Genomic DNA, 12,341 nt, shown 5'->3' with positions numbered 1-12,341 from the left:
TTTCTGGATGGGGCGCCAGCTCATCACTATCACTGCGCCACTGTGTTCCCATCTTTAATTACATGGTGTAATTCCTATCATCATGAAAATGATATCAAGTATACATCTCAGTATTTAAATTATTAAGAGAGCTGTAATATCACGAATGTAATGGATTTGGTGTCCTGTCGGAGGAAGCGAAAGTCCGTTTCAGACGTACGTAGTGATTCACACACAGAGAGCACATAGAAGAGCAATCTTCCTTATGTCCCCCTGAGAGCAGTAGTTATTGCGGAAATCTTTGCAGTGATTGCCATCTTCAGCTCAGACTGTTTCATTCAGTCTTCTCCACGCTCCAGCAGAATTTCAAAAGTACTAAGCCCAGTTGGAGTCAGTGCTGCTGAACTCGTGATAATCTTAATTAGAACAAAAAAAGACAATTTACTGCTTTTGGTAAATTATTTTAAACTGAATGTATGAGTTTTTTAGAGATGCTAAATAAATAATATAAATACAGGTAGACCATGACCAATCAAAAATGTACTGTAATAATAAAATCACACCCCAGTATGTAATAAGGTAATAATAATAATAGTAATAAGAATATTTTTGATCTGTATAGCACCTTTTTCATGGTCAAAGAGATTCTCAAAAGTTTGAAATGAACAATAGGATAAAAAATACTGCAAAAATATCAGATACACAATACTGTACACAAAGTAACACAAAATACTAAATATAAGAAACACAATTACAATAAGAAACAATAAACCCGAATAAAATATTGCAGAGATAAGTAAGAAAGCTTGTTATTGTGATTTTTGTGAGTTGAGTAAGAATGGGAGTAATTAAAAATGACACCAACATTCCTTGCATTAGAAGAAGGTATGATGAAGGGGGCAAGTTTTATTTGAATTAACTTCAGTGCCAATTAACATGACCTTTATTTTGTTACATTTTAATTTTAAACAATTATGCTCCATTCAGCAAAGAACTGAGGCCAGAACCTTGAGGAACTACTTGTATGATTAGTGCTAAGCACAACTTGCCGTTTCCAAGACAAACTCTTGCCTGTTAGTCAGGTAGGACTTAAACTAGTGGAGGACAATCCCAGAAATACACAGAATATTCTCCATTTGGGACAGAAGAATGTCATGATTGACAGTAGCAAATAATGCAATAGAGTATGAGTGGCTAGCACAGCCTATTCAAAGCCACAGCAAATGCTGTACTACAGTTGTCAGAGCAAAACAAAATATGCAAATGCAAGTTTAAAAAAGTCAGTATGGAGATATATTCATTATGTTTAATTACAATTGGCTTTTTTAAAAAAAAAAAGTTCAATTTACTTTTAAAAAATGTTTTTACTCATAGAGAAGCAAAATATCCTCACAATGCAAACACTCAGTGAGTAACTGTTTCATTACATGCATAAATATATATTCCCATTATTGTTTTGTAGCTGTACAGAAAATATTACAACAGAAAAATCATTATCAATTAATCAATCATCTATTCCACTTGCCAGATATTTGCAGATTTCCCATATCCGTAATGAAAAATTAATGCTCACATGTTCTTCATTGCCCTTAAGAAAGGATATTTTATCTTTGAATAAAAGGAACATAGTGGAATAAGTTTGTATAATGAAGATTGAAAAAAACTACCATACTATCAATGATCATTCAGAATTTAAATCTGGATTTTCAGTGTTCTAAAAGGGTGCTATCCTCCACTGTTCCTGATTACTTCATCTTGACAAGTGTGTCATTTTTGCCACCTGTTTCTTTCTTTTACCTGAAATGGTTTATCAGAGCTTAGACTTTTGGCCATACAATTAATGAAGCCAACAGTGTCGGAGGAACCCACATAGGGACAAAACTGTCATGGCTTAGTTGTGGAGGCTTACACATTCAATTTCTTTTTTATCTATTTGTTCTGTTTATTTGTTAATTATATTTTTATTTTCTTAAATGTCAAACCTATGGGACCAAGGCCTCCAATTGTCAAGTCTCAGGTGTACTGCCAATTATAGCAAGCACCTGAGATTTTACAGTATATAAAACTTTTGCCAAAGGAGTACTTTGTTGAGACATTGATTAAAAAAATCCTTCTCTGTAGTGGTTTACCTCTAATGCTAATCATTTCTTTATTTAGTTTTGTGTGTTTAATTTTGCAACTGTTGCTTTTTTGGCAGTCTTATGTGGTTTTGGTTTGCTGGATTATCTTTTGGATTTGATCTATGAATAGTGAGTAGGATTAAGGTTTCTGGGTAGTCGCATCTTTTTTCTTAATTCGCTTTTTTAGCTATTGTTCTATTTTTGTTGTATTTAGTACGTTTTGCTTATTTCTATTATTCATTTCATTATCCTCTTTTTTATCTCTCCTCTTCTGGTTTTAACTGTAATTCTACTTCTTAGTTTTTCTTTTCTAGCCAATTTTAATTATTTCTATTTGAGTTCATAGCATTTAATAATTACGCAATCATTAAAAGTTTAATAAATGCAGCCATAAACTAATAAAAAACAACATATCACACATTAACCAATCACATTGATGAAAGAATTGTTTATTAATATGTAATTTTATCAAGATTATTGTTCAATATATACAGTGTCATATATATATATATATATATATATATATATATATATATATATACAGGACGGTTGGCATCCATACCCAGTCGGGACACCCCTGCACACGATATTCAGGGGGAGCAGCCCTGGACACTGCAATACCTTCCCCTGGACACTAGATGGCTGCCTCCCTGGAGTGGTGCAACCCTGTTGAGTCCCGCAAGCACCGCCAGGGGGCATTATGTTTGGGACTCCTGAGCCTGTATTGGCAACATATTCCTCACACCCGGAACTGCAGCCGGAATTCAGGAATTAAGCACCTGGAGCACTTCTGGGTGAACTATAAAATGAGCCAGCAAACACCACTCAGGGGCCAGAGTCAGGCGGACGAGGACAAGGTTGCCTGGGAGGAGTGGTGGTGCCAAGGAGGAAGAGAAAGTGTTTGTGTTACTTGTGTGCTTGGGACTATGTTGTGTCTGTGGGTACGGGGAAGGTGTGGCCCACAGACGAAGAAAAATAAAAATATTTGGTTTATTTTTCATGTGCCTTCTGTGTCCAATCTGTGTCGGGTCAGGTGCTATATAGCATTAATCTTACAATATATAGAGAGGAAGAGAGAAAGGAAGAGTATACTTTAGTATAAATAGTATAATAATCTTTTGTTTTGTTTGGTTCAATGTTTGCTTTTTACTTTACTGCAAAATAACAGTATTTTGTTAACTGAAATGCTATGGAATTTTGTGTTACTGATTAAAAGAATAAAATATATATTGCATTGTACAATTATTATGATGCATTTGACTGGCTTCAGTTTGACTGACAATATCATTGCATTGGGTTTATATTACTTAACATCTGACAATATTTTTTTATCATAGTTACTGTATATTAAACAGATTTTAATGGCATTTTACCCATCATGTTTTTCTTTGTGTTTTTCTGTGGTTTCAGTAGTATAATGTAGCATTTTGGAATAAATATACAAAAAAGCAAACCAAAACTTGAAGCCAAAATAGCAAAGATTTCCACGGCCACTGTGTACTTCCCAGGAGAGCTAATGTAGGCTGGGATAAAAGTAAGCCAAACAGCACAGAATATCAACATACTGAATGTGATGAACCTGGCTTCATTGAAATTGTCTGGAAGTTTGCGAGCCAGAAATGCCAAAACAAAACAAAATAATGCTAGAATACCAACATACCCTAAAACAGCATAAAAAGCAATTATAGATCCCAAATGACATTCTAAAATAATAATTTCAGGAGAGTGTTGCATATTTTTGTTGGGAAAAGGAGGAGATTTAGATAACCATATTGTGCATATAATGACTTGTACCAGGGCAAAAGCACAAACACTTAACCTCTGTTGAAAAGGTCCAAACCACCTCATCACATTTCTACCAGGGAGTGTGGCTCTAAACGCCATCAACACCACTACTGTTTTTGCTAGAACACAAGAAATACACAAAACAAATGTGATGCCAAATGTTGTGTGGCGCAACATGCAAGACCATTCAGATGGGCGTCCAATAAAAGTAAGAGAACAAAGAAAGCAAAGAATTAAGCAAAAGAGAAGAAGGAAACTTAGTTCTGAATTGTTGGCTTTAACAATTGGTGTGTCTTTGTTCAAATAAAACACAAAAGTGACAAATATAGTCAAAGATGCTCCCAACAATGATAACAAGACAAGTAGCATTCCCATCATTTCTTGAAATGATAAATATTCAATTTCCTTTAAAATACACTGATCTTTTTGTTTATTTGATTTGTATTCCGGGAGGCACTTCAAACAATCAGTAGAGTCTACAATAAAAATGTAAAACAAAAAAAGAATTATTTCAATATTTATTTATTTTGCTCTCTTAAAAGATATACCTATAAGAAAAGGAGCACAATTCAACAGTAGTAAAATTATCAGGTATAATTTAAAATCATTTACTGTGTGGTCCTTCACTCTTCACCTGGAGTTGCTTTTACAGACATGTTTGGAAAGCAACATTTGCATTACCAAACGTTTTAGGTATTAGGTTTCCTTAGTATATCTAGAGTGGAATGCATACACATATATTATTGTGGCAGACGGCTGGGGCACTTGCCCGGCCGGGATGCCCTTGTGATGGAAGGTCTAGGGGAGAGGACAAGTTCACGGCAATACCTTCCCCGGAACACGAGTGGGCAACCCCCCCTGGATTGCATCGGGGCCAGAGCCCTGGACTGCAACACCAGAATCAAAGTACACCTGGAGCAGTTCTGAGGGCTATAAAGGAAGCCACCTCACTTCATTCAAGGAGCCAGAGCCAGGAGGTGGTGTACAAAGCTTGCGTGGAGAGGAGTGGAGGCAACACAAAAGACAAAAAGAGGCAGAGGGGAAAGAAAGAAGAAGAGAGAAGGGACTGAGCAGTATTGTGTTCTGTTTATTGTGTACTGTGCTCAGAAGTGGGGGGCTGGGGAATAGAGCTGCCCCATGAGGAAATAAAGTGTGTGCTTGTGGACTCGTGTCTCTATGCCTGTCTGTGTCTGGGATCACGGAGCGGTATGGCCCCCGTTACTTCCACAATATGTAGGTTTCATGGCCAATACCTACAAATAGCACTAGATAATTCAATTGGCAGAAACCATGAATAATCCAACTACATATACTCCTAACTATGTGAACACAGACTTTACAAATACAATATAATTAACGTCCAAGCAGGTGCAATATAATAATGTATCTAATACATTGTAGTCACATTTTTCGTACTCAAAAAAAATTCTAAATGTCACACTCGTATGTACTGGAAACTAAACTCAATTTCATAAGATTGCTATGATTTTCTTTAATTTAATTATGATGATGGCCCAGAATTAATTCTGGAACCATAGATGAATATACTGCATGCTTCTGTCCATCATTGCCTGTTCACAAGGATATATTAAACCTCTTCCATTATTATTTTGTTACAGGTGAAATGATAGTGAAACACTAGTACAACAATGTATTGGATAATTCTTTGTATGATGTGTTTTGTTATCCAGTAAAATACTCTGATATAAATAATACTGTGCAGTTTTAACAAATTTTTATAAAACAATGATTACAGCATTATCTACTTCTTGAAAAGTTGAAATTTACTACATGTCAAGCAGAATGTCCATTTCATTTTTTCAACTTTAATAATAAATGTACAGTTTAAAGAAATACTAAAATTGTTTAGTTTATTGGACAAAGTGAGTAAAAACTAACATAATTCTGTAAGTCAGCATTTCATCATTTTAATTTTTCTACACAATTCATTTACTGGTTGCTGACCTGTCATATTGGTAATTTCCCCCTCAGCACAGGGTATACAGTCATAGCAGCATGCAGGTCTGCCTTTTTGAACAGCTTTACGAGTACCAGGCTTGCAACTGTCAGTGCAGACCGAGTCAGGGACCTGGGAAAAAGTTTGAAAACAGAGGGAGACTTACTGTATATCTCATATATTTAAGGGCATTAAGTGCTTAAAAAGACTGTTTTGTACCAAGAGATCTCTGCCTTCATTTACTATTGTATTGCACTGTGTTACAGAATTATTTTAATACTAAATTTGAATAGAAAATGCCAAACATTATATTAAAATTCATCAATGTTAATTTTCCTTATGAGGTGAAATTCCAAATATTTCTTTCATTCTTTTCGGAAGTATTAATAAAAAAAGCAAATGGTATTTTACTATGGTATTTATCATTATATATGTATATACTGTATATATAGATGAACAGACTGACTCAGTTTCTCTTATCAGTATAAACAACTTCATAAACTGTAAATATAACCTGAAAGAAATGGCTGTATTATGTTAGATGTCTAAACAAAATGGTAACCTTGAACATTATATTTGAACATCCCTGAAACACTTTGAGAATTTAAGTTTTTTAATTTGTTAAATGCATCCAAGAGGACAGAACATGCAATAGACAATTACATATGTAAATGTAATTAATTCATTATATTAACTAAAGAAAAAAGCAAATGTTATTGCATTAAGCATTTATAAGTCAAACAAGCTAGGTTAATATTAAATAAAACAACAGAACTGCTTGTAAGATCTTTACCTTTTTTCCTGTGCCAGACCAAACAATGCTGTCATTATTAATCATAAACTGACTTCCCTCAGGTAAAAAAGAATAATATGCACCAACTGTTACAAATTCAACAACACCCTCTTTATTGAGTTGCCAGTTGACCAAGTCGTAAGTTTTGACTTTTGCTGCAGGATCTCCATTTTCATCAAAATAAAAGTTTTCTCCATTACTGGTTGTAAAATTGACTGTTTTTAAATGCTGCAACATCTAAAAAAAATACATAATTATACTTGAAATGATTCATTTTAATAACTCTTATATTTTATACAGGAAATTAATTAAATTGATCAATAACTATCTTTTTTTTAAATATTATATTCCATAGAAAGAACAAATTAAAGCTCAGTATGGATATTATATATATTAATAGATAATTAATTTCAATAATTAATATTAATTAATGTAATTAGTTGATATTAAAATATTATGAATTAACTAATATCAGTATTCAAAAGGAGTGTAACTTTTCTTAATATCCAAATATATTAAAAATTAGTGAATGCAGGCAATTAAATAACATTAATATATTAGAAATTTGTGAATGCAGGCATTAAAATAACACTAAAACATACAGTTTGTGTAAACTTGAGATATACATTTGTAACAATGCATTAAAACTAAAATAAACACAATTGTTACCTTGAGTGGCTCAATGTTCAATTGTTTAGAACATGTACTGTTAGTATCAGCTGTCGTACAGTTTTGACATGCTAGCAGGTTATGTAGTGAATATGCTACAGCATACGTAGCTTTATACACGTTACTTGAATATCCATTATTTGATAAGTCTGTGTATTGGTTATTCACTTCACTGAGGTCTTCAGATCCTGTACAAAAAGGTAATGATTCAGTCTGGTTATACCTGAATGGGGTACAGTTGAAGAGAAACTCCCAATATTTATTCAGACCAGTATTGCCAGGGGTTGACGAAGGACGTACATTGACTAAAAATTCTTTAAGACCAGGTATAATTGTGCTGCTCGCTGCTGTTCCAAGTGCTCCACTCATAATTCTGTAGTACTCCACAATTGAAGGATTTCTGGCTGAAATCCAGGATTCTGTGCCTATCCACTGTAAACCAGTAACATTTTGCAGGAATAACTCCTTCAGTAGAATTTCTAAGTCATTAAAAGATACAAAGGCAATGATCACCTTTGATGTGGAGCTTTTGATAATATCTACAACAGTGAGAAATTTTTTCCGCGGGTAAGTTCTGAAAATGGCCTCTGAGTATTCAATGCAAACCCCCTCTTGCTGTGCAATATTAATAAATTCTGCCATTCCATAGTTCCCGTAATCATTATCACTTCTTATTGCTCCAACCCAAGTCCATCCAAAATGCTTGACGAGCTGCACCAAAGCTCTACTCTGATGATAGTCACTTGGTATTGTTCTTAATACTGTAGGAAATATTTTTTTATTGCTGAGACATGCACAACTTGCACCATGACTTACCTGAAATATAAGTAAATAAATAGCATAATGATCATTTGGTCAGGTGAGTTTAAAACCTGGCTTCACTGCTTTGTTTTGTGCTGTGGCATAACATTTCTTGTTATGATAACTCAAATCATGGAATTTAGCTAAAACATTGAATATGTGTTAGCTTAGCATCCCTGAAAGAGGCCATCTGTAACCAAACCGCCTGAAAAATAAATGTCTTACAAAGTTATGTACTACGTGCTCTCTCTACATCCAGAAGATACACAGATTTGAAAAAAATATTTTGAATTATACATATACCATTTTTTGAGATAGTAAACATATGTGCAAAAAATTGCAAGTCTGTTTTGGCAGATAAATATTATCTTGTATTGACATGTTCAGTAATTTAATGATAAACTCCATTTGTTACTATGTACGTAATCAGTATGTTGATTTTAAAAACATTCTTTTACACTTTAATGTAAAACATAATGAAAACATTCTCACCACTGGAATATGAAAAGATCCCAAAGCTGTTGCGAATCCTACAGTTGGGGAAGAACTTGATTGTCCTATAATGGCAAGTACATTGGATGATCTCAAACAGGACTCTCCATTCAGCTGTCCTTCCTCCTGCCCACTCACTAAAGCCATTGCTGATTTCAGTGCCAGAAGGACATCTCTGCAGGCATCATAGATCTTATAACCTAATTTGACTCCAGGAAGTATTTCTGTGCTGTTGTTTATTTCTTCAATTGCAAATATCATTGTCTGTGCACACTGCAGTTCTCTGAAATTCAAACTATTGTGCAGTTTTTGTTAGTTAGTTCAATGTCACTACTCAGCATACAGAATAAAAGGTAAATTTTAAAGGCTCAAGGGACTTTTGTGATGTACTCTCCACATGGATTCCTTGTTATATTAAATTTTGAAACTGCTTTTTTGTGACAGTTTAAATCCAATGGGAAAATTACTTTCTTATATTTTGATGATAAAATATAATGAAAAAATGATCAGTAGATAGTATACTATTGCATATAAAGTACAAATGACATTTAAAACAGGGCATGTAATACTTAAGGTTGTAAGTAATAACTTTTTAAAAGGGAATTTGAAATATTTTTTAATTCTGTAATAAAAAGCATATATGAAAGAATTTTAAGAAGGAAATTTTATTAATTAACTCTAGGATTTTGTACACGTAAAAACATAACTCTTTTAATATTTGAATTTACAGTGTTTAGGTGGAAAGCAAGTAAATTGACACCTATATGGTTTACATGACATTTAGAAAAAGAGTTTAATTGTTCACTTACATTTCACATCTGATTTCTTCTGGCTTGATTTTAAAAGAGACATTGACATTAATGGGTCTATCATATAAGGAGAAAATGCCGCCAATTATAATATCACCATCATTTGAAAACATGGGCAGTTCCATGTTGCGCCAAAGTTTGCAGAAAGGCTGTTCTGCCCAAGACAAATGAGGGATTAGCAGAATAATGAGAGGTGACATTTAAATCCTTCTTTGGTAGAGACTGTCTCTGTTCCGTCTTGCTGAGCTTTTATAGTGGAACGTGTTTTTAAAAGCAGGTGCCTGTACTACTACAAAGGCAAAATAAAGGTGAACAGTAAAATGTGTAAACCAAAAGGGACACCAACTTATAAATCTGCCTTAGGCGTACGAACAAAGCAAGCTGAAAATACAATTAGTGTATGCTGGGGATTTGATTTTCTTGTTCTGTGATTTATTTTATATAGGTAACCTGTGTAATTCATAAAGTCCTGTCTTACTGGATGAGTAATATCTATTACTTTTTTCCATATTTTGTAAAAAAACAGGTTATCTCTTATTATTCATTTTTTTTAATTGTGCAGTGTGAAAAATTTTTGTAAGCTCTTCCTAGAATGATCACAAAAATTTTGAGGGTGTTACATTTTATTTGTTATTTTATATTGTTACACTGTATACTACCACATTCACTATTGCTGTAAACTGATATCACACTGTTTTAGGCTTTTAATATCTACCAAATATATTTACTGTATTTACATATGTGCATTTGATCAGGCAAATACAATTAAGAGAGAGTTGATTTTTAAAGCAGGGTTACAAAACATTGCCTTGGCATCTGTAAAGGAAAAGTATTCAATAATTTGTGACGTATCTATAAACGTCTATGTTCCTTTATATACCTGAATTTGTGCATTCAGAATCCTTGATTTTTTAACACAAGTCTGGAGGAATACTAAAAGACAGAAACATCAAGACAAAAAATATTATGAAATATATAATGCAAGTGGTGAGACAGAAACATTTGAACAACACCCTGAAGACGAAGAAGAAATACCTCAGAAACCATGTAAAAGGATCAAATCTTGTACACATTATAAGGAAAGAGACCAATGGTACAGTCAAGAATGATGCTTTTAAGTACTGAATTGTCTCACATATTGTCATTAAACAAATAGTCATTGGCAGGGGAGCATCAAAAAGAGTTGGCTTAACCCCAAAAATGATGATGAAAGATTGAAAAGTTCTCTTTCATATAATAATACATTTCTGTATTCATATAATAATAGGAATAAACATTCTGGTAGTTCACACAGAGACAGACACTGTCAGAAGGGCCAGAGCCATCTTGAAATGCCATTAACGGGGTGTGTATGTCCTGTGTCTAAGTAAGAGATAGATAGAAAGAGAGAGAGAGAGAGAGATCTTCAGGCAACTAATCAGCAGCACCTACGTGACACGCTTGCTAAGAGGTACAATGTCAGCATCGGCATATAAAACCTGTACATTTTAAGTAAATGTCCTCCTGTACATATGCATACAAATGGTGAATGCTTGTGCAGTTTTTATCAACTTCATATTGGTTCTCATTTCAGATTGCAGTTACCAGTTAGAAGCAAATGGAATAATTGGAATGAGATGGCTGCCTGTGGATAACTGCTGATTCAGACATTGGCATGTGACCTGGGAAAAAGCAGCTTCAGACCTTTGTCATGTGCTGCCCCTCAGGGTTATTAAAGCTGGCAGCACTTGCCTGAAATTTCCTGTTTTGAGTAGGTTTGGATGAGGACTGGGACTTTTGAGCACTAATTAGTGAATTGCCTACGGAAGGCTGGAACGATTGTCATTCTGGGGATCTCTTTAGTGTGAGGAGGAATTGTGGGGTCCTCAGGGTCCTTGCAAATTTTCAAAGGCCTTAACAAGAATGTCCTTTGTAGCTCGCAAACCGTTTGACCTATTAACCTGAAATTTGGTAAACATATACTACGTGACATCTAATATCCGTTTTCGGGGTGATGATTGAACTCCAAGGTTATTCCTCTTTTTATTTTTATTTTATTTTATTGTAGAATCAATTCTTGGCAACAGCCAGCAGGGCGGCCGTGCAGCACATGCGTACGGGCACCGTTCTCATCCCTACCACCTTCACCGTCACTTCCCCTACCTCTTCATATCTTAAAAATTGAAGACTTAAGTGCCAGCTTAATTGAAAAATTAAAGAAAACGTAGTAAGTAATTGAAACACAAACACTGACTTAATCAGTTTTAATGCGAAAAGATGCTGATGAAAGAAGAGAAGAAGCAGGCCACTAGGGTGAAGAAAAGAAGAGCTGCTCAGGAAGCAGCAAGCGCATCAACCTCTGAGCAAACAAATGCTAAACGTGCAGACAAAAAGTATGAAAACTATGAATGCTCAAGTCAAGTGTATTCACTGCATGTTATCGTGCAGTGTGCCGTTACTGGTATAAATATAAAACATAAAATATTTATAAACTATAGCTACATATGTGTACGTAGAACCAACTTATCTTCAAAAGGATCCAAAAACTCCTGAAAAGCTGATTCTTCTTGTGAAGCAAAGTAGTCAAGCAGGGAAGATTTGCCATCATCATCATCATCATCATCATCACTATCAAGTAGCTTTTCTAATACTTGTTCAGCTGTGAAAATCTTCGAATGAGACATTTTAGTAGCACTGTACAAACAATGTGTCTCGCTGCATGAAAGAAAAATGACCCATGCATATGTTTATTCTGTAGACACACTCATTTCCTGATTCCTAAAACAAACTTACTAAGCAGAGAATGAGGCAAGGCTAGTTATATGCTTACTGTACCTGGAGATGGTGATTTAAAGTGCATCTCTTACTTATGCTCATGTATCTTAGCCTCTGGTTGGTCTTAGTAATTGATGCAAGACTTGATTTGTCCTCTAAATATCATATAATAAATCTATATA

General features: G+C 34.3%; 1 protein-coding gene across 1 annotated transcript; it reads right to left on the bottom strand.

Annotated features, from left to right (window-relative positions):
- Positions 1-3,473: 3,473 nt before the first annotated feature.
- Positions 3,474-12,068, bottom strand: LOC120534280 (extracellular calcium-sensing receptor-like; the record flags this gene model as incomplete). The annotated part of the gene is made up of 7 exons (XM_039761794.1): positions 11,897-12,068; positions 9,406-9,559; positions 8,597-8,879; positions 7,304-8,119; positions 6,635-6,871; positions 5,850-5,973; positions 3,474-4,360 (listed from the first exon to the last, which is right to left on the bottom strand). Coding segments are annotated over exons 1-7 (2,673 nt in total), but the record flags the coding sequence as incomplete, so codon positions are not given.
- Between the last annotated feature and the right edge of the window lie 273 nt (positions 12,069-12,341).

Source organism: Polypterus senegalus, chromosome 1 (assembly GCF_016835505.1).
Source record: "Polypterus senegalus isolate Bchr_013 chromosome 1, ASM1683550v1, whole genome shotgun sequence".
NCBI classification, from domain to species: Eukaryota; Metazoa; Chordata; class Cladistia; order Polypteriformes; family Polypteridae; genus Polypterus; species Polypterus senegalus.
This window is presented reverse-complemented; position numbering and strand designations above follow the sequence as displayed.